At 37.6% G+C, this 19,858-nt stretch overlaps 1 protein-coding gene across 2 annotated transcripts in view; it reads right to left on the bottom strand.

Moving 5' to 3' along the window:
* Positions 1 to 1,184: 1,184 nt before the first annotated feature.
* The window catches only part of LOC127416496 (NACHT and WD repeat domain-containing protein 2-like), a 101,915-nt gene continuing 83,241 nt past the window's right edge, over positions 1,185 to 19,858 (bottom strand). For both annotated transcript variants that reach the window (XM_051655909.1, XM_051655902.1), the window contains exons 6-8: positions 17,201 to 17,351; positions 12,374 to 12,963; positions 1,185 to 8,168 (exon numbers count right to left, since the gene is read on the bottom strand). In XM_051655909.1, coding sequence (XP_051511869.1) covers positions 4,263 to 8,168; positions 12,374 to 12,963; positions 17,201 to 17,351 — 4,647 coding nt within the window. In that variant the 3' untranslated portion in view covers positions 1,185 to 4,262. The remainder of the gene's footprint in view (positions 8,169 to 12,373; positions 12,964 to 17,200; positions 17,352 to 19,858) is intronic.

Genomic DNA, 19,858 nt, shown 5'->3' on the forward strand with positions numbered 1-19,858 from the left:
AGTCCGGGTGGTGGAGGACAAATCCCAGTTGCCTCCGCGTCTGAGACCGTCAACCTGCGCATCTTATCACGTGGCTTGTTGAGTGCATTGCCATGGAGATATAGCGTGTGTGGAGGCTTCACGCCATCCACTGTGGCAACCATGCTCAACTCACCACTCGCCCCACCGAGAATGAACCACATTATAGCTACCATGAGGAGTTTACCCCATGTGACTCTGCCCTCCCTAGTAACCAGGCCAATTTGGTTGCTTAGGAGACCTGGCTGGAGTCACTCAGCACACCCTGGGATTCAAACTAGCGAGCTAGCGAACTCCAGGGTTGGTAGCCAGCGTATTTTACCACTGAGCTACCCAGGCCCCCTGCATTGCATGTATTTTAATGTTAGTACGTAGTAGTTAAAGATTAAAGTGGTACCAGTGTTTTATATTAACAATTTATTTAACAGTAAGATTAAATGGGTGGATCATAAAATGTTCCTGATTGTTTCATTGGAAAGTGATGACTTAATTGCTTGTACTACGAAAGTGCTCATACCAGGAAATGAAAGAAGAAATAAACAGAGGGATGATCAGAGTAAACATGGTATGTGTAGTAGTGCAAATATTGACTATTTGATGATGATAATAGTTCAGTTACAGCTCAGTGACTTCCTAGGGAGAGATGACTAAGAGTGACTATGCTGTGATGACTTTATGGAAAAAAGGGAACGCATTTTTTCCCCCTAATGCATAATGCTGATATGCCAGTCCCTCAGTCACCACAACAAGGGGCTGATGCCACTGAGGGCTCTACAGTTTCCATAGAGACTACACACAACCAACCCTGCCCTGAGCTTCTGTTTGTTTACTGTGGTGTTTGTGTGTTGGTGCCTGCACTGCTGCACACTTATGTGAGAGAATCCAGGTGTGTGCAAGTAGGAATTGTCATATTGATATCATACAGCACCTGCCCAGTGTTTGGAAATTATTTAACACACTTGTCTGCACATCGCACAGGGGAGCAACCTATTATATTTTTAACAAAGCATTACTAATATCAGTATCAGTATTTTCTGGATTACAGAAGGCATAATTATGGGATACATTTTTATTTTTTTAATAAGCACTTTAATATGTCTTTCAAAAAGAAGACTAAAATACCCGTAACAAAGTAATTTAGGAGGCGAATTTAAGAGGCAGAAAGAAAACCATTTTATTAGATTAAAATGTTCCATACAAACAATGCATACACACTGTCAAATATCTTTCAGACACATTTTCTGTTATTTTTATTTTTATTTTATTTTTCAGAATACTTAACTTTGTAACAAAATGTAAGTACAACATTTATGAAAATATATCAATCTCTAAACAGGGATTTAAATCTTGACAATACAAATAATACAATAAAGACATTCAATACCAGTATGTGAACTATGTTTTGCAAACATGTATGTTTTTAAAAGTCATTCAAGTTACATAACATATAATATACTGTTCAGTTGCTCTCATATCGACACATTCAAATATACTCTAGAACTGGCATTCCAATATAATAGAGATGGACTTCCTCGATATCTTAGCAAAGATAATGCATTTTCTTTTTCATAGTTGAAAAACACAATAAAGCCAGAAAATTCCAGAAAAAGTAACAAGGAACACCATGTAACGTTCTAAAAATAAAACAAACCTAAAGAGCAAAATAAATAAAACTTTGGCAAATATATGATATCTATGGGTTTAAAACACTTTAGGGGAGAAGAATATCACCCCTAAATACTGCTACAGGTTGTAAATGGGCCTTTGTTTCAGTATTTCCAGAGGTAAACATACAATTTGATGGAATAGCCCTTTAGTTATGGAGAAAATAGTCTGAATGGGACATGCCTGATCATTTTGTTGAAACTACTTTCTTTTGCAATATGCCAAAAATACCCATAACTGAAGGCAAAAATCGTTTAGTTAGCATTTGTGACACCCCTATTCAAAGTCAACCTTGGTGAACAACCCGTTTAAAATAAAGTGCAACCACCCAACACTACCTTGGCAACCATTTTTGAGAATATACTGTATAAGCCATTCATAAATCAACCTTGTTTATGATAACAAATAGTCTATTCGTAAATATATCTAAGTCATCTATAACATGACAATACAAAGTATAATATTTTTCTAGCACACATTCAATCTTTACCTCACAAAGAACATGATCTAACAATTTCAAATACATGTTTCTATAAGATAAGATGACCCAACTGTTTAAGGCGTAGATACTCCAGGCGAGATGCTACACGTAAATCATCAGTAGTGGTTTAGATCTTGAATCTTTCCTCAACATTTGTTGCTTGGTACTGCTGTACCATCATTATTTTGATACAATAAATTACACGTTCTTTAAAGTAATGCATACATAGTCTTAATCTCTTGGATTTAGTGGAGTCAGAAGATGACATTCTCAGTATCAGACAGTATCAATTTCGAATTCTTTCACTCAGGTAATAAAATAACAGTTTAATTTAACGACTTACTGCTATGGCCAAATATACTGTATTATATAGTACTGTGCAAAAGTCTAAGGCACATTCGATGTTTCACAAAAACATTTGTTTTAGGATGATTATTATACATCATCTGCTTTAATGTTTCAATAGGAAATATTTAAGATTTCCAAACATTCCGTTTGCAAACAGAATTGAATAGAAGTAGAACAAGGAGTCCTGCAACAGATGGTATGGCCCCCACAGAGCCCGGATCTTAACATCATTGTGTCAGTCTGGGATTACATGAAGAGACAGAAGCAATTGCGACAGCCTAAATACATAGAACTGTGGCAAGTTCTCCAAGATGCTTGGAACAACCTATCTGTCAACAACCTTTAAAAATTGCGCGCAAGTGTACCTAGGAAAACTGGTGCTGTTTTAAAGGCATAGCGTCATCACACCAAATATTGATTTAGTTTTTTTGTATTACTGCACTTTGTATGAAGTTAACTGATAAATAAAGATGATTCATTTTGTAATTTTTGAAAACATCCTCACTATACAACATTTTTCCTAAAACTTATGCACAGTACTGTATTTGTGTAAATGATATAAATGATTGATCAGAGAGCTAGAGTGACAATAATAAGTGGCATTAGATATGAGGATGGATTTAATACTGGCTCTCATATGTTTGGCATTTAGAGCAAATGCCACAGATAGAATTTACTGAAAAGCTCTTTATGACTCCAGATTATACTCTGCATACCCGAATATATATATATAAAACACTTTTCAATAATCCTCTTTTTGATGTAATTGTGAACAATTATTTCCAAATAAACCAAATTATTCATTGTATGCTGATCATGTTTATCATAATGATGAATATTTGTATCAAGGTATTTTTGTTTAGAAATTCCCTGCAAATTAGTCTTCATCAGTTTCTGTAAGAAAAAAAACGTTAAAATCCAGGCACTCACTTTGATTGCATTTAGCACAACATAACATTTTAAGTAGTTGCACAAACTGCAGCAGCCAAAGTACATATGTACACATATGTACATAGGTTTCCTTTTAAGTACACTACCAGAGGACATTAAGAAATAGACACAAATGAGCATTTAGAAAAAGCAGATATGGCAGCAACTCTTATATGGCTACAAATATATTACATGTCTCTATGCTTCTGTATAAAGTGACATTATGGCTTGATTTGACAAAAACTCACAGAAAATCTTAACTTTATGGCCACATTGGCATACATACACATATTAAGGAGGAACATATTGTAAAGCCCACTGGACTGGCTTTTGCAATGAATAACATTTATATTTGAATGAATTTGTTCCTTGAAATGATACTGAATTCAGCTTACACATTTAAAGGGACAGTTTACCCATAAATGCATTTTCTCACCATTTACTCACCCACATGTGAGTACTTTCTTCCTTGGAACACAAAGATGTTAGGCAGAATTTTAGTCTCAGTCACCATTCACTTAGACTAAGACTAAAGTCCTTCCAAACATCTCCTTTTTGTGTTCCATGGAAGAAAGTCATACGTATTTTTGTTTGTTTCATTTTTGAGTGAACTATCACTTTAAGAGTAAGTTGATGATGGGGATAAGAGAAAACAAGGTGATTGCAGCTTAAGTGCAGCTTAAGAGCAATTAGCCTTTTGCTGTGTGTTACCTAGAGGACTGATCTGTGCAGCTGAATCAAAGTTGCTGTAAACAATAATCACTTCTAGCCAAACCTTACCTTGATCCGCCATGCCCTTAATGTCCAAAAGAGAGCACTGTTATTGCAGCAGTTCAGTTTTCTTTGTGGGCGTCATGGTTTCTGGCTCTCCACTGTCAGACACATTGATAGGACTATCCCGAGAGAAGACCTCAGTGGATTCTCTCCACACACAGTCAGCAATGGTCTTGAAGGCATTGGTGCTACACTTGGGTCGTACTTTCTGTGAAGCATTGTTAACGATTTGGCGGCTGTTTGAGGTGGCAATCTTGATTTTAAGAGCTGCATCAACACGGTCTACTACTGTGTAGGTACCAATGCTGCCATCCTCAAAACCCACAATGATGTTAAGTGCTCGCTGTGATAGGCACAAATAAGTTGGCGTTTTGTAGAGGGAACAGGTGCCAATGCTTTTACCATCTGCCAATCTCATGACAATCAGACTTGAAACAACACCTGCCTCATCATCCTCATCACAATTTTGGAAACAGATGTAGACTAAGTAGCGTCCGTCCCGTGAGAGCTTTTGCCGCCATATGATGCCAGCAGCATGGACCAGTCGCAGTTTACCACTGTGGAGGTCTAGGACATTGATGTTCTCGTCACCCTTTGACACGATCCCCAATTTCCCATTTGGTGATATTTGGAAATCCTCCAGGTTCTTCAAAAAGTTGCTGGGCAGCTGCACTCGCCTACACACAGACTCATCAGCGACACTCCAGATGAAAACTGTCTCTGTGGAGGTGATAAAGACCACATAATCTGGACTGTCAGGGATTAACTTGAAGTTAACGATTGTGATCCCATCATCACAGATGAACTTTTTAGATACGCTGCCCGACCACAAGCTAACGGCCAATAATTTGTTCTTGTTGGTGCCAACAAGGAATGTGTTTGCTGTGGTAATGAGAGCATGTTGGAGGGTTACCAGAATGTTACACACCTTGTGACCCGTCGCAAGCCTCCAAACGCGAGAGGCATTCTGTTCGCAGAGGGACACTACAAATTGGTCATTGTGTGTGATGAGAAGCTGTGAAATCCTTTGGCCATTGATACGTAATGTATTCTCACCAGTGGTTGTGTGCCATATGTACTGACTGTTTTTATCGTCAGATGTCACCATGAGGTCACCTGATGTTGTCAGAACCCAGTTCTCCACGAGCCCTTCATGCTTGAAGACCATCTCAATGAAACCTGTGCTATAGTTCCACTTGTGGATGACCTCTGATCCATCCATAGTGTACACAAAGTCCTCCCTGCCTGAGAGCTGCAGGCTTTGGATTGGTTTCCCTGTTTTATCTATGTTCGACATAGCAGTTATGATGTCAATGTCCCACACAGAAAGCACACCACTGCTGGCCACTGACAGAAGCAAGTTATGATGTGTTGATTTGATCAGCTTCACAATGGCTCCAGATATCTCTATCAAGCTGGCCATGCACTGTCCACTGTCCCTCCTCCACACAAATATGGAGGAAGTGTTCTCCATTGAGGCTATGATACTTTGACTATTCTTCGAGAGAACGGCTGCTACAAACTTCTCACTACGCTTGGCCTTGAACTTCTCTGCCATCTTCCAAATCTTGGTGTCCAGCACCTCAATGCTACTCGCTTTGCAAATGAGGATGGATCGCTGATCCTCAGAGAGCTCTATGCTTACCACCTCGCTCTCATCTCCTCTGCAGTCGTAATCCTCCATTAGCTTCGGGTTTGTGATGTCTTTGGTGTTCCACACAGAGAGACTGCCTTCATTGTCAATCATAACCATTTGATGGATTGTGTCTAGAATCAGAATGGACTTAACAAAGCCACCAGAGAATTCCGAAGTCATTGTGGAAAGCTTGTCCCCGCTACCAAGATGGAAAATGGTGGTAGTGTTAAGATATTGTCCACAGAAAGCATACATTCCGTCTGGGGAGCACTGAACACAGGTTACCTCATACCAGCAATGGAACTGATACAACGGCCAGCCGTAAAGTAAATCGATCACATTGATGTCTTTGCTTGCCTCCAGCCAGGCCAAGGCATGATGGCTGGACAAGGTGAATCCATTGATAAATGCAACTCCACCAGTGATACCACAGTGCTTGGATCCTTTAACGTCCACCTCGGACAACAAGCAGGACTTGTGATTATCATAAATAAGCAGTGTATTTTTTGTAGTGGCCACTACTAGATACTTCTCATCTGTGGTTAGGCGGATACCAAGAACAACTGACCTTGCTGTGTCTATTTGTCTGAGCAGCTGTCTACTCTCAACATCCCATGTGCTGACAGAACCGTCTTCAAGTGCAACAATAACTATGTTTGGTGCTAAGGTAGGTAGAATCTCCACTATTTGCATGTAGCTTGAACTAAGTGGTAATCTTTCAGGACTGTATGTGACATCCATAGAAGAGTGCAGTGGCACGATGGAGCAGTATTTTGGACCATCCTTGTCACACTCAAGAAGAAGGTGTCTGAGCTTAGGAAGTGATGTGACTACAGGAAGGAGTCTTTGTTGTAGCTCAGCAGAGAGTGACGCAGGGTTCTTGGTCACTTTGAGCTTTATACTACGAAGCGTATTTGCAAGAAACTTCAGCTCCTTTTCTTGTGTGCAACTGTAAGCTAGGTCAATGTCCGTCAAGGCCTTGTCAAACTGCCCTATCTTTATCATTGTGTAGAGCCAACTGAAGTTCATTATGACACCATACATGAGATCATCTGTGCGGCCACTTCTTGTCAAGTGGAATGTTAGCTCTGTCATTTTTCTGTGGTTGACAAAAAAGATGTCTGGTTCCAGCAAGTTACACTGGAACACCCAGGGTTGTTCAGGTGTCTGCCTGTCATATGAGTGCTTGTCAGCAGAAGCTTTGTCATGGCCATGAAGGCTCTGCTGGTGGTGAGGGTTTTGATGTTGGGAGATATTCAGTGAGGCAAAGTGGTTATTGTCGCAGTGGAATATCTTCTTTCTACCACTTGCCCACGCCCCAAGGAAGTACTCAGCCAAAAGACTATGCATTTGATGTACATCTTCTTCATTGCTGAGGTATAGCTTTTGCGCTATGAGATGCAGATGGCGATTCGCCCAAACCATTAGTGTGACATTACGGACTTGACGCTCCACAAGGTAACCTTCAAGCTCCTCCTTTAGTCGGGCTATGAAATCGTAAGAAATACGCAGTGGATTTTTAAGATTAGAGCTCACCATGATGTCCCCAAGGACACTGTTATCCAAAGACAAGATGTCTTCCAGCTCCAACTCTGTCAGCCCTGCCCGTGCCATAGTGATGTAGCCCAGTGCCCGAAAGACAAAGCGTGAACCAAGCTTTTTCTCGATGGAGTAGAAAAGCTGCTCAATGCTTTCGTGCACTGTAGAACACAATGATTTGTCATCCACGTCCTTGTGTGATCGCCAGTGAACTACCTCTCGGTAGATGAGGTTGACAAACATGGGCAGTGTGCACTTTGCCATTGCCTCATTCACATATATCTGTTGACCAGAGGTCACCTTCCTTTTGACACTCAGTAGCTGCTGTTTAAGCGTCTGACTGCAAGCTTTGCGATCTCTTTGCATTAGTTCAACATAACTGTCTTCGTCATGTATCAGGCAGCGTAGTTTCTGCAGTATCCCATGCTTGTTGGGCAGGGTGGACACTACAATGCGGACCGTACGTGGCAGGTGGACAGGCAGCCACCATAGCTTTCGAGCCTCATCACCATCAGACAACTGCTCCAAGGCATCCAGAATGATGACTAGAGGTCGGTGGAATGATGACTCCCCTAGTAAATTAACCAGCAGTTCCCTCATCTCCTGAATCTTGTTTGGCAAGAAATGGATCAGGCACCGGTAGTTGATAGCGATCTGTTCACAGATGCTCTGTAGCAGGGTGCGGAGGTCAGTGGAGAAGTCAGTGGAGCCAATGAATCTGACAATGACCACTGGGTCTGTTTCTGGTCCCATCTCTTTCTGGAGCCACGAATAGGCCTAAACAAAAGAAAATGAAACAGCAGTTCATAAATATAGCAAGCACATACACAAACATACCTGTATATACTGTATATACAGTATAGTAAATATGATAACATTTTACAATAAGGTTGTATTCATTAACATTAGTTAACTACATTAGTTAACATGAACTAACAATGAACAATACTTTTACGGCACTTGTTAATCTTATTATCTTCTTAATCTAGTTAATGTCAATATATACTAATATATTTTTAAAAGAAAAGTTGGATATGTTGACATTAGTTAATGCATTATCACAGATATCATAACTACCTCAATAAATGTTCTACATATGAATTAACATGCATAAACTAACAAATATAATTTAATAAATTAACATTAAATAAGGTTAAAAATAAATAATTAAAGTTCATTGTTTGTTCATTATACTTATTACATTTACTAATGTTAATTAATAAAACCTCATTGTAAAGTGTAACCATACTATTTACAGTATTTTTTCAGCATGTTAATTCATATGTAGAACATTTATTGAATATGCAGACATATTCAAGATGTTATATTATATTTTATATTGTAATTTGATTTAAGTAGTTTTAGACATGATATGCAATACATGCAACTATACATCATTATCTGTGCTTAACAGAACCTTGCGTCCTGTTACTATAAAAACACACTTGGGTGAAAATCCAAGAACTGCTGTGACCTACAGCAATGAGATTATAAGCATGACACTAGCAGAAAAACTCGAGTGACTACAGTCCTTCCATTATTTAATAGACTAACCTTGACGGCATGAGGAAGACAAACCAAAACGAAATTACAGAGTATACACCTCAAATAATCAAATGTACTCAACAGCAATAAAGCCAGCACTGGATTTCTTGTCCCAGCAAGGATTTTCTAAATCAGTTTCAATCTTTCCATCCCTCTTAGCACGTTCATTTTCATATGAATATTGTTCAAGGGTGTCTCCAGCAGAGATTCAAGGAAACATTAAATATTATTTCTCTCTGTCTGGGGAGACTGACCATTAATGATAAAATGTTTTGCCAAAGACACCATTTCCTAGTGGACTGCTTGCGTGGATGTTTGTATGTGTCTGTCTATGTGCATTTCTGTGATTGGCCAAGGAGTATGTGTGTGTGCATGTGTGCGTGTCCAGATTGCTACTATGTGTGTTTGATGTACACTTGAATGCATCACTGTGCTCATACTTGCTGCATAATTATTTTTACGGTTCAAACCCACCTACACTAACATTGGAAATGTGAGATGTTAGGAGTAAAGGATGGGCATGATATAGATACATTCTGAACTTGATTATCAAAGAAGTACCGTAAAATGTGTGGCTGCATGCATTGCATGTATAGAGAAATTGAGTTCCATATAGATAAATATGTTAGTGCTTTTGTAGTATGGATATTAGATAGAAGGACAGTGAGAAAGAGAGATTACAAGAGCAAGGACGAGGGAGTTAGACAAGGTCCCCAGGCTCATCATCTGTGAACTAACATTAGTGGCTAAGGCCTGTGACAGGTTGCCATGGGTGACATGAAATGTCAACACTACTCTTCCTGCTTTGTTCCTCACCCACAAACTTATCAACACCGTCGATTCCGACCACCAACACATGACACACACACACCCCTATCTCCACATAGGCCATAATATTGGCTGAAGTTGACGGATGAGAAAACTGTATATATTTTGCAATGAACTTTGAACTTAGTAAATAATATCTGCAATCCTTTTCTAATTTGTGATTGTGATGCAATTAGTATTTTGACTATTTGGCATGTGCTCGCAGATACAGTGGGATTCAAAAGTCATGCTGTGAAAATGCTTCTATTTTGCATTTTTCTAACTGAATACAGGTTTTATGCTAAATTAAATAATAGGTGTTAATATCGTCATTTCATTTAAGCCAAAGAAAATTCTTAAAATACTATCTGGAGGAAAATGCAACATAAGTACAAACTATTTTTTTTAAGTATTTACTTTGCAAGGAAGGAGATATGACTATTGAAGCTACTGTATATTCAGATCTGGTTTATTTCTATCTGTTAAAAACTAGCTGTCTAAAATAATCACTTTTAATATCAGGATTTCAGAATAAAACAGCAGTAATGTTACATTTTGCAAATATTGTTAACTTTAGTTCAAATTTTAATTACTTGTTTTTACACTTTATTCTCACATCACACTTGACTTTTAAATTTTTCGTGGACCCCCTAGCACACCCTTGCGGCCCTCTGGGGGTCCCCGGACCCCAGTTTAAAAAAACATAAAGCATTTACTAATGCAAACAAATCGAACCTTATTGTAAATGACCTTATTGTAAAAACATTTTCATCAGCATAACAATTTGAGTTAAAAGTTGAATGTGCAAAACCTGACGATCCACGTTATCCCAGCATGATTTTAGAATGTTCCAAAGAGCATGTCGTGGGCTTCAATGGAAGCAAATAAATCTGACCTTTCGTGCAAAGTAATCACCATGGTTAATGCCAAGGATTTGCTTATTTGATTAGTGACCTGGAAATAGTCCAGAATCTTAAATATTTATATTTAATTTCACGTCACAATATTTCTTTTTTTTTTTAATTGTTCAAAATCCTATACATTTCTGTTAGGCATGTAATGATACACAAATTTCATGATACAATATGATGCAGAAGTCTCACGATATGATATGATTATTAATAATTATTGCGGCCACAAAATGTTTTCCCTTACACTTATTAAAGGGTTCATCATAAATGTGTTTGAAATCTTAAATTAAACAACAGTGTCTGACATTGGCAACAAATAGCAGAGCTCTATAATAAAGTAACTTAAACAATAGCACTGCATTTATTTTAATTTATTTATTTGAGAAAAACTCATATGAACTCATTTGCATGTTTTTCTTGAGGAAAATGAATTTGTCTACATTCAAGTCATTTTTATTTGTATAGCACTTTCACAATACACATAGTTTCAAAGCAATGCCTCAATGTCTTAAAGCCTCCACTGAGCAAGTTAAAGGTGACAGTGGCAAGGAAAAAAAAAACTCCTTTCAATGTTAGTTATTGGGGGTGGGGAACCTTGAGAGGAACCTGACCTCTGTCTTTACAATATATAGTATGTACATAATCCAGTATAATTTAGTGGTTTGAGCAAAAACCGGCACACATAATTTCTTTGCCCTCTTCCCCTGGTTTCACTTTGCAGGTAAACTTTACTATTCTTATCCAATGCACGCAAGTGTTGTGCTCATACCTGTTTTAATTTCAACTTCAAAAGCAGACAATAATAAGTCTCATGTAATCATGGGTTTCTTACATTGTCAGTTTTTTGAATAAGCTGGTTTTTGATAGTTATGTGCATCTTGCTGTGCTTGTAATCATGCTCAGTGTCGGCTGGGAGAGGGTGACTATTAATTACAACTTGCTGCTGCTGTTTCTGCCTCGCAAATCCACCGATTTGCGTGGTGATGTCGGCGTAAATAAAACAACATGTTTGATGTACTGTAGCACAGGGATATAACACCGTTGTTTGGCAAATTCGACAAGCTGTAACAGAACAATCTACTTGCTGTTTGCCATCGATCTTCGAGCTCTCATCTCACCTATGTAGACTAGTTGCTCTGTTTTCCTGTGAGCGCTCAGCGCCGCCTCTCCAGGGAGGAGACTGTTTCACAGCTTTAAATGTTGCATTGCTTGGTTTTAATCACACTACCAGTTATCTATTTATTTATTTACCCTACGATACATATGCTATTGAATCAAGAGCGTCATATCATACGATACAATAAGATACGATTTTTTTTTTCACACATAATTTCTGTTTATTTGCAGGATTAAAATTAGATTTTGAATGCCAGATTTTTAATGTGGACTTTTGAACCCTACTATACATAGGAATGCAAACTTTTTTTTTTGTGGTGGACATATTCATGTTACAGTAGTCCAAAATAGCTTAATGTTACTATGACTCTCATTGCATGACATCAGATATCACGTCCAAGGAAGCAAAGAACAGCTTTAGGCAAAACACAGGCATCCCGCATTATTTTAACATGTGCCGACATCCAGATGGCCTTAAAAAACAGGTTAGTATGCTCACACTTGCTTTCCCTCTCTCTCACGCACGCACGCACGCATGCACACACACACACACGCATGCACACACGCATGCACACACGCATGCATACTGTACATGCTTTTCACCTGTTTTGCAACCTCAGCAAGTAACAAGGTCTTTCCAGTGCAGGGTCCTCCATAAACCACCAGCGGAGTTATCCGTCCACCTTTATTGGGGTACAGGTATTCCTGGATGATGTCCAAGGCTTCACTCTTATATACATAAAAAGATGAAAAGGTCTTGCACAGTGACAGATGCTGTACAATCTCGTCGTAAAGAGTATCTGTCTCTGTGTCAAAGTTCTGTTGGACAGTGGCCTGAATGATGTCCACCATGTCTTCATAAAACTGTTTACACAGGCCCTCGACATAGTGGCTCTCGACTTCTTGTGAGTAGCCAAATTTCATGTCACAGTGAGTGACCGACGAGTAGACTCGAAGATTGGATGCTGCCACTATCATTGGAATGAACTCATCTCGAACCTTTAGTAGACGTTCGTAGGCTTCCTGGTTTCTCATGACGCGGTCAGCACTCACCACGATGTCCATGTAACGTGCCATTTCGGGGAGCTTAGCAAAACGGTCAAAGTTGGAGATTTTCCGTATGTAACATACGCATTTCTTCAGAAAGGCTGGGGTTTGCTTGCCCAATGCAAAATCCAGTTCATCCTCTAATGCTGAAAGACAAGAGAAAAGATATATAGCATAATAATCTTTCACTTTTGAGTGACTGTATGTTTCTTTTCATTCATGGTTTTTTATCTCTGCCAGTATTTAAACCTAAAACACTTCAGTGACACTTTTGGAAAACGTTCTTAAATTGATGTCATGAGGTGAACGCTTCCTACGCTTTTGGCAGTCTTTAGCAAATGATTAGATCCATCTGTCTGAGCCACTTTAAAGAGGAAAAAAGTGATATGATCTCTTAATCCAGCATTGCCTGGTGTTATCAAAGGCAGCGCTCCAGTGACAGCCTGCCAACCTCGTCAGCTTAGTATCGCATACTTGCAGCTTGCTTTGTAAATGAGAGGAGAGGGGATGCAAAGAGGGTAAATGGCAGCAAAAGCTCACCCAGGAAGCAGTCTCTCAATTGCATCTCATTTATACTTTCATGGTATTAGTATTGAAAATGGAAATCACATTAGAAAATTTGTAATAGCCTACTATTACAAATTAACAATCAAGCACCAGATATGGAATTGTGATTACATTAATGCCTTTCTTGTAACACAGAAGTAATGGATCAGTGGGATCAATTGTCAGTTTACATAAACAGTCAAGCAACAGGCTTGAATCATATTGCAGTGCTTGCAAGGCAGAAATGTATTGATATTCCTAAAAAAAAAATCAATAACAATATAAGGGGTTTGTCTAAACCTCTAACCCCCAAGTATTAAACTTCAGCAATAAATTCAGCTGAATTTAACATACAGGCTCCATTCAAACTTAGTGTTTCAGCCTTAAGGTTCAGTCACACTACACTTCGTGCTCCATGCAATCACATTTAAACGCATCTGAATGCGGGATACTGGAAACTCAATATATGTTAAGAAATGCTGCATTTTGAAGAAAGGTATTTTGTTGAACTTGGATCTGGAAAAAATTTGACCAATAGAAGGTCAACACGTCACAGGTTGACCTCTTGATTCAATAAATAGAACACATACACTACCGGTCAAAACTTTTGAAACACTTGACTGAAATGTTTCTCATAATCTTAAAAATCTTTTGATCTGAAGGCATATGCTTAAATGTTAGATTTGTAGACAAAAATATAATTGTACTACCATATTAATTTATTTCATTATAAAACTACAATTTAATAAATTATTTGACTTGGACCAAATAATAAAGAAAAGCAGCCAATAAGTGCCCAACATAGATGGGAACTCCTTCAATACTGTTTAAAAGGCATCCCAGGGTGATACCTCAAGAAGTTGGTTGAGAAAATGTCAAGAGTACATGTCTGCAAATTCTAGGCAAAGGGTGACTACTTTGAAGATGCTAAAATATAACACAGTTTTGATTTATTTTGGAATTTTTTTAGTCATAATATAATTCCCATAGTTCCATTTATGTTATTCCATAGTTTTGGTGACTTTACTATTATTCTAAAATGTAAAAAAAAAAAGAAAGAAAAAAAAAAAGAAAATTATAATAAAGAATGAGTAAGTGTTTCAAAACTTTTGACTGGTAATGTATTTCAAAACGTATTTTGTAATTTATTTTTTATTTATTATTTACAAAAACCAGAAGCCCTCAAGTGTGAAATCATATCCTGTCTGTTGCTGTGCCTGAAATAATTTTGCTTGCTGAAAGCCTAGTGACTGCGGCATTAGGTGTGCTTTTTTGGTTTTGGTAAACTTTATATTTATACTGCTGAAATATCAGAGAAAATCTTGAGCCAAAAATGAACTTTTTTCCTATTTTTCTGATTTGACATTATATATCTCAGGGTGTAAATAATGTAGCTCCGAAAGCTTTTGTTTTGTTTGCAATCATGTCACCTGTAACTGAGTAAATGATTGTGTTGATACGAAAAAGTAATCAAAAGTTAATAGCATTACAAAAATAATTTATCCTAGTGTCCAAAAACGTCTCCAAGTGTCCAAAAGCCTCTCCAAACAAATAAAACATAATAATTGTACATAAGAGCTAATTACACATGCAAATACAACAGTGACTAAAGGTATGCGCTCTCTCCAACGCATGCAGGCATGAGTAAAGAGATCTCATTCAGTTCCATTCTGTATCATCTGAGTCATCATTGAGTCGGTGACATGTACTTGGTGCCATCTCCTGGTGGCCATATGTAATTAGAGTGAATGATCCTCTCTGCCCATATTTGGATGACTTCCACTTCTGGTTGCAGCGATCTGAATCCTAATAAGATTGGTTTAATGTTCTACATACTACATAATTTCCGATGAAGTCATTGGTTCCAGGAAAACTAATGTGTTTTTAACCAGATAGCATAATATGTGCTGTGTTCACAATTTGATTTTGATTATCCAATGATCTTTGCATCCCATTACGTTGTGTGTGGGCTCGTTTTAACAGGAGTCCCCTACTCTAAGGAAAAGTATTTGATATTTTATATTCTGTTTATTTTTCGTGAAGATATAATCAAAAACGCAGCTTATAAGCAACACCTGTCAAATACATGTACTTAGCTTCTACTTGCTATATTTTGTCTGAGTAAAACAACAGTTACAAATAGGCTCTTTGAGAGCTTTCCAACAACATATTACTGAATTGTAATTGGCCTTGTTTTTCTGCATTCTGCATATTTAACCATTTATTGCCACATTAACACTGCACTGTGACTTCTTTTAACCAGCCAAATGAAAACAAGACACATGCTAAGTATCATGACAATGGCACAGCAGCTCTGATGTAGCATATTATTTACACAGAAGCAAAGCCTAAAACCTTACACTTTGCTAAAGCTTTAACACTGCCTGTTAATGCTGCCTTGAAATCACTGGTATTTCCTTCTGATATAAAATATACTGATAAAGAGTGCTTTTTAGAGAGTAGATCTTATACCAATAATACTCTCTAATATTTTTGTGGGTCCAGGCCTTATTCTAAGGGATTACTTGCATTTATTTTTTGAAGACAGTTATTTGATACCTATTTCCCATTATACTAAATGATACTTTAAAATAAAGACCCACAAGATGCCACATATCTCAGATATCAGAGAGGGTACAGGACCAGATCAGGGATAGACTTGACTAATGCTCTGAAGTGAGAGAGAAGAGTCCATTTTTAATGAAAGGAGCCAAGTTTGAGAGCAGATTGTTCACTTGGGGGAATGTAGGTGTTTCTGATGTACTGCATGTCAAGATTAAGAATTAACTGTTTTGTATCAGTGATATATTGAATTACAAGTCCATGCTTTTAGGATGACATAAAAGAGCAAGCGGTAAATCTCTTTTTTCTCCAGCCCCGACCCACAGTCTCTAATGTGGGGTATGGTGATGAGACTTAACTGGATCACTGAATATTGGATTAACCTGGATGAATTAAGTTAGCCTGATTAGATCTCCTATTATGCTGGCTAATGCGGGCACATTATAATTTAGTCACAATGATTTTCAAGAGTGGGATAAAAATAACATTTACTTTCATTATAAGCTTTGAATATGAGCTCTCTTTGAAACCACAAAGCTATAAACTACAGCTCTGTTACATGATTTAGCTTTTTCATGCATGTAATTCTACTAACAAACAACCTATTATGACCTAAATGTTAAGCGCCAAGTGCCAATGAAATGTTTTAAAGAAAAATTGGGCCTTAAATTAACCTCAGATATGAAGTCTTACTCAAATAGCACAAACTAATCATCAGAATCATCATTTGGGTTTAAATGTCCTTTAAACATGGAAAATCGTGTTCATGCACATTTTGTTAAAATGTGGCAATGCAATATGTAACTTATGATAAATATGTAACTTACAAACTGTTCCTTTAACTAAATGGTAAAAGGAACAGTTCCCCCCAAAATAAAAATTCTGTCATAATTTGCTCACCCTCATATTGTTCCAAATGCATATAATATGACTTCCTTTCTTCTGTGGAACATAAAAGGAGATGTTAGGCAGATTGTAAGCCTCAGACACCATTCACTTTCATTGTACGGAAAACAGATGCAATGAAAGTGAAACTGAGGCTAACATTCTGCCTAACACCTCGGAAAGTCGTTCAGGTTTGGAATGGCATGAGGGTGAGTGAATGATGATATAATATTCATTTTTGGGTGAACTATCCCTTTGGAGAATATGCAATATACACAAAATGCAGTGCATTCCTAACTCACTCATGCATATAAACCTACGATATATAAAAAACAATGGACATTTATTGCCAGTGAGCTTAGACATAACTATACTGTATCTGGAGTTTACCCGAGCAGAGAAATTTCTTGTCTTGACCGCTCTTCATGGTTCCCTTCTCCTGCAGCTGTAAAACAGAGGTTCGGAAGATTCTCTTGATTTCCTCTGAGACTGCCCTCCATGCCTTGTCGTTCTTTGACTTTGCTACGCTGCTTGACTCCATCTGTGGGGTAAAAGCACATATGGAGTCATCCAATTATTCAAGGTTCCATTGTTTGAATGTTGCCCATTTAAAACAAATAAAAAACTCACATTCCTGTACTGTCCTACTTACATAAATTAACACTTCTCTCATTCCACTAGAAAGCAATAACAAATGCATTAGTACTCTTTTATTGCAGTTTTAATCTAGCTCTTGCAGTAACTGCATTGAGGCTTTGACTCAGCACTTGACTTTTGTCCAGTAATTGTCACAAATATATAATATTTGCACTACTAATATTACTAATATTTACTATTGCAACTGTAATTCAGTACCAAAACATCTGACCAAAATATACTGTATGTTTACAAGTTTTATAATTGTTTTTTTTTTCTTTTTCTGCAGTGTGATTCTGGATAATAGTTTATTATTATTATTATTATATTTTTATATACAAATACAGTAGATGATACTCACAAAAAGCCATTTCTAGTTACTGAAATATTTTAAATATTTTAAAATTTAGATGTTTCAGCATTTTATTCACACATATCCATGACTTTTTAAGATTCTATTAATTTTCATTATGTTCCAGGCATGGAAATAAAAAATAAATAAATTCCCTGACATGTCCAGGTTTTCCCAGACTGTGGAAACCCTGTGTATTACAGGTTGAATTCAGGTAAATGGAGCATAATCACAACATATTACAGACAGAAATGCAAAGCGGTAGCCTCGATAAGCAAGCGATGTGGAGAAACAAAGACAAAGATAACAGAGAGAGACAAGCGGCAAATTCCAGCCTCAGATCTTCAAAAGATCTGAAATGATCAGCTACTCTCTAACATTAGTTTACACATTTTTTTCAAACAAAAGGCAGAACTAAACAACAAAGTAGCTATTTTTTAAGTTTTATTTTAAAAAAATATATATATTTTTTTTAACTATGTAGCAACAGAAGCCAAAGGAAAACATACCACTTTTGAGATAAAATTTGATGTCAAATAACAATACAGAGGTTCACACCTTTTGACATCAAATGCAATGTCAAAAGTGGGAACCCGCTGTATTGTAAGGTGAATTTAGTTAAATAGAGACACTTTTGTCAAAAGTGGCCCAATAAATCTCAATTCACCCTACAAAACAAATTGCACAGTAGACTCTCTGGACAGGTATTCTATTGTTAAAGCAGACACCAGACTGTGTTCCTGTAATAATATTTTAGGAAGAGTCTGTCATGAACCCAGTAACCTATCAGAGAGACAGAGGACAGGGACATATAGCAATAAGAGAGAGAGAGAGAGAGAGAGAGAGAGAGAGAGAGAGAGAGAGAGAGAGAGAGAGAGAGAGATCAGTGGGTGTTTTTGCTGAGTGCAGGTAGAAACTCAGTCCCAGCTGCTTTTCTCATTTTAGTCCAACGGAGACCCTCAGCTTCACAGACGCTGCCTCAATTTGCAGCCACTCTGCATTAAAACCTGATATATACACACACTCTGATCTGCATGTGTGTACGAATGATAGCAAGTGAAGCAGAATGTGTGTGTTTGTGTGTGAGAAAGAGTCCTGGTAAGGTTTAATGAAAGACAAACTGAATTTATGAAGCTTATAAACTCTACAGACTGTAAACAATGTTCTCTCTTGGATTCAGAGCGTTCCATATAAAACCGCAACAGCAACGGTCAGCCAGTGACATTTACAGGCCGTTCCTCTGTGTGCTGGACAGGTCAGGTCTGCTGGTAGCTAAATCTATTCATGGATCTAGCAGCTACCATCTCTTTTGCCTCTAAAAGTCCAAAAGAGCTGACTCAGAAAAGGCTACCTTGCATAGTGGTTATGTCTAGATATAAACTTTTGATTGCTTTGGTTTCTGTTTCTGTTGCTCAATTGGTAAAGCATAGCACTGCCAACACTCAAAAAAAAAAAAAAAAAAAAAAAAAAAAAAAGCTAAAAGGAATTTTGCTGCTTGTTCAATTTACTTAAAGAGCAACTATTATGGTTTTTCAAATATTACCTTTCATGTAGTGTGCTATATAGCTGTTTGTGAATGTAAAAAAGTCTGCAAAGTTTCAAAAATCTAAGTGCACGACAAATGGAGTTATTGACTGTAAGAACCGATTCTGAACACCTGAAACGAGTCGTTAGTAATTCCAGACTTACTTCCTGTAGTAACCTAGTAATTTGGTAACAAAAAAACAAAAAAAAAATGCCTCTGGTCTTCATTGGCTGCTCGCGAACAGCTTTCACCCGCCCTCAAACACTACACTAAGCGGTAGACCAATCACAACAGACTGGGACATCTGACCAATCAGAGCAGAGTAGGCTCTCTGAAAGGAGGAGTTTAGAATGAACTCTATAGAACGGATCATTTAACGAGTCGTTTTTGACACTGGGAAAAAAAAAAGTAATGCTGCAATTTAAATTATGAGCAAATGAAAGTATTTTTTGACCTTGGATGCATGTAAATCTATTGTATGAGACCTTTAAAACAAAATTAGGCACGTTTAAAAACCATAATAGGTTAAAATGAA

This window comes from Myxocyprinus asiaticus, chromosome 2, assembly GCF_019703515.2.
Source record: "Myxocyprinus asiaticus isolate MX2 ecotype Aquarium Trade chromosome 2, UBuf_Myxa_2, whole genome shotgun sequence".
Lineage (NCBI taxonomy): Eukaryota > Metazoa > Chordata > Actinopteri > Cypriniformes > Catostomidae > Myxocyprinus > Myxocyprinus asiaticus.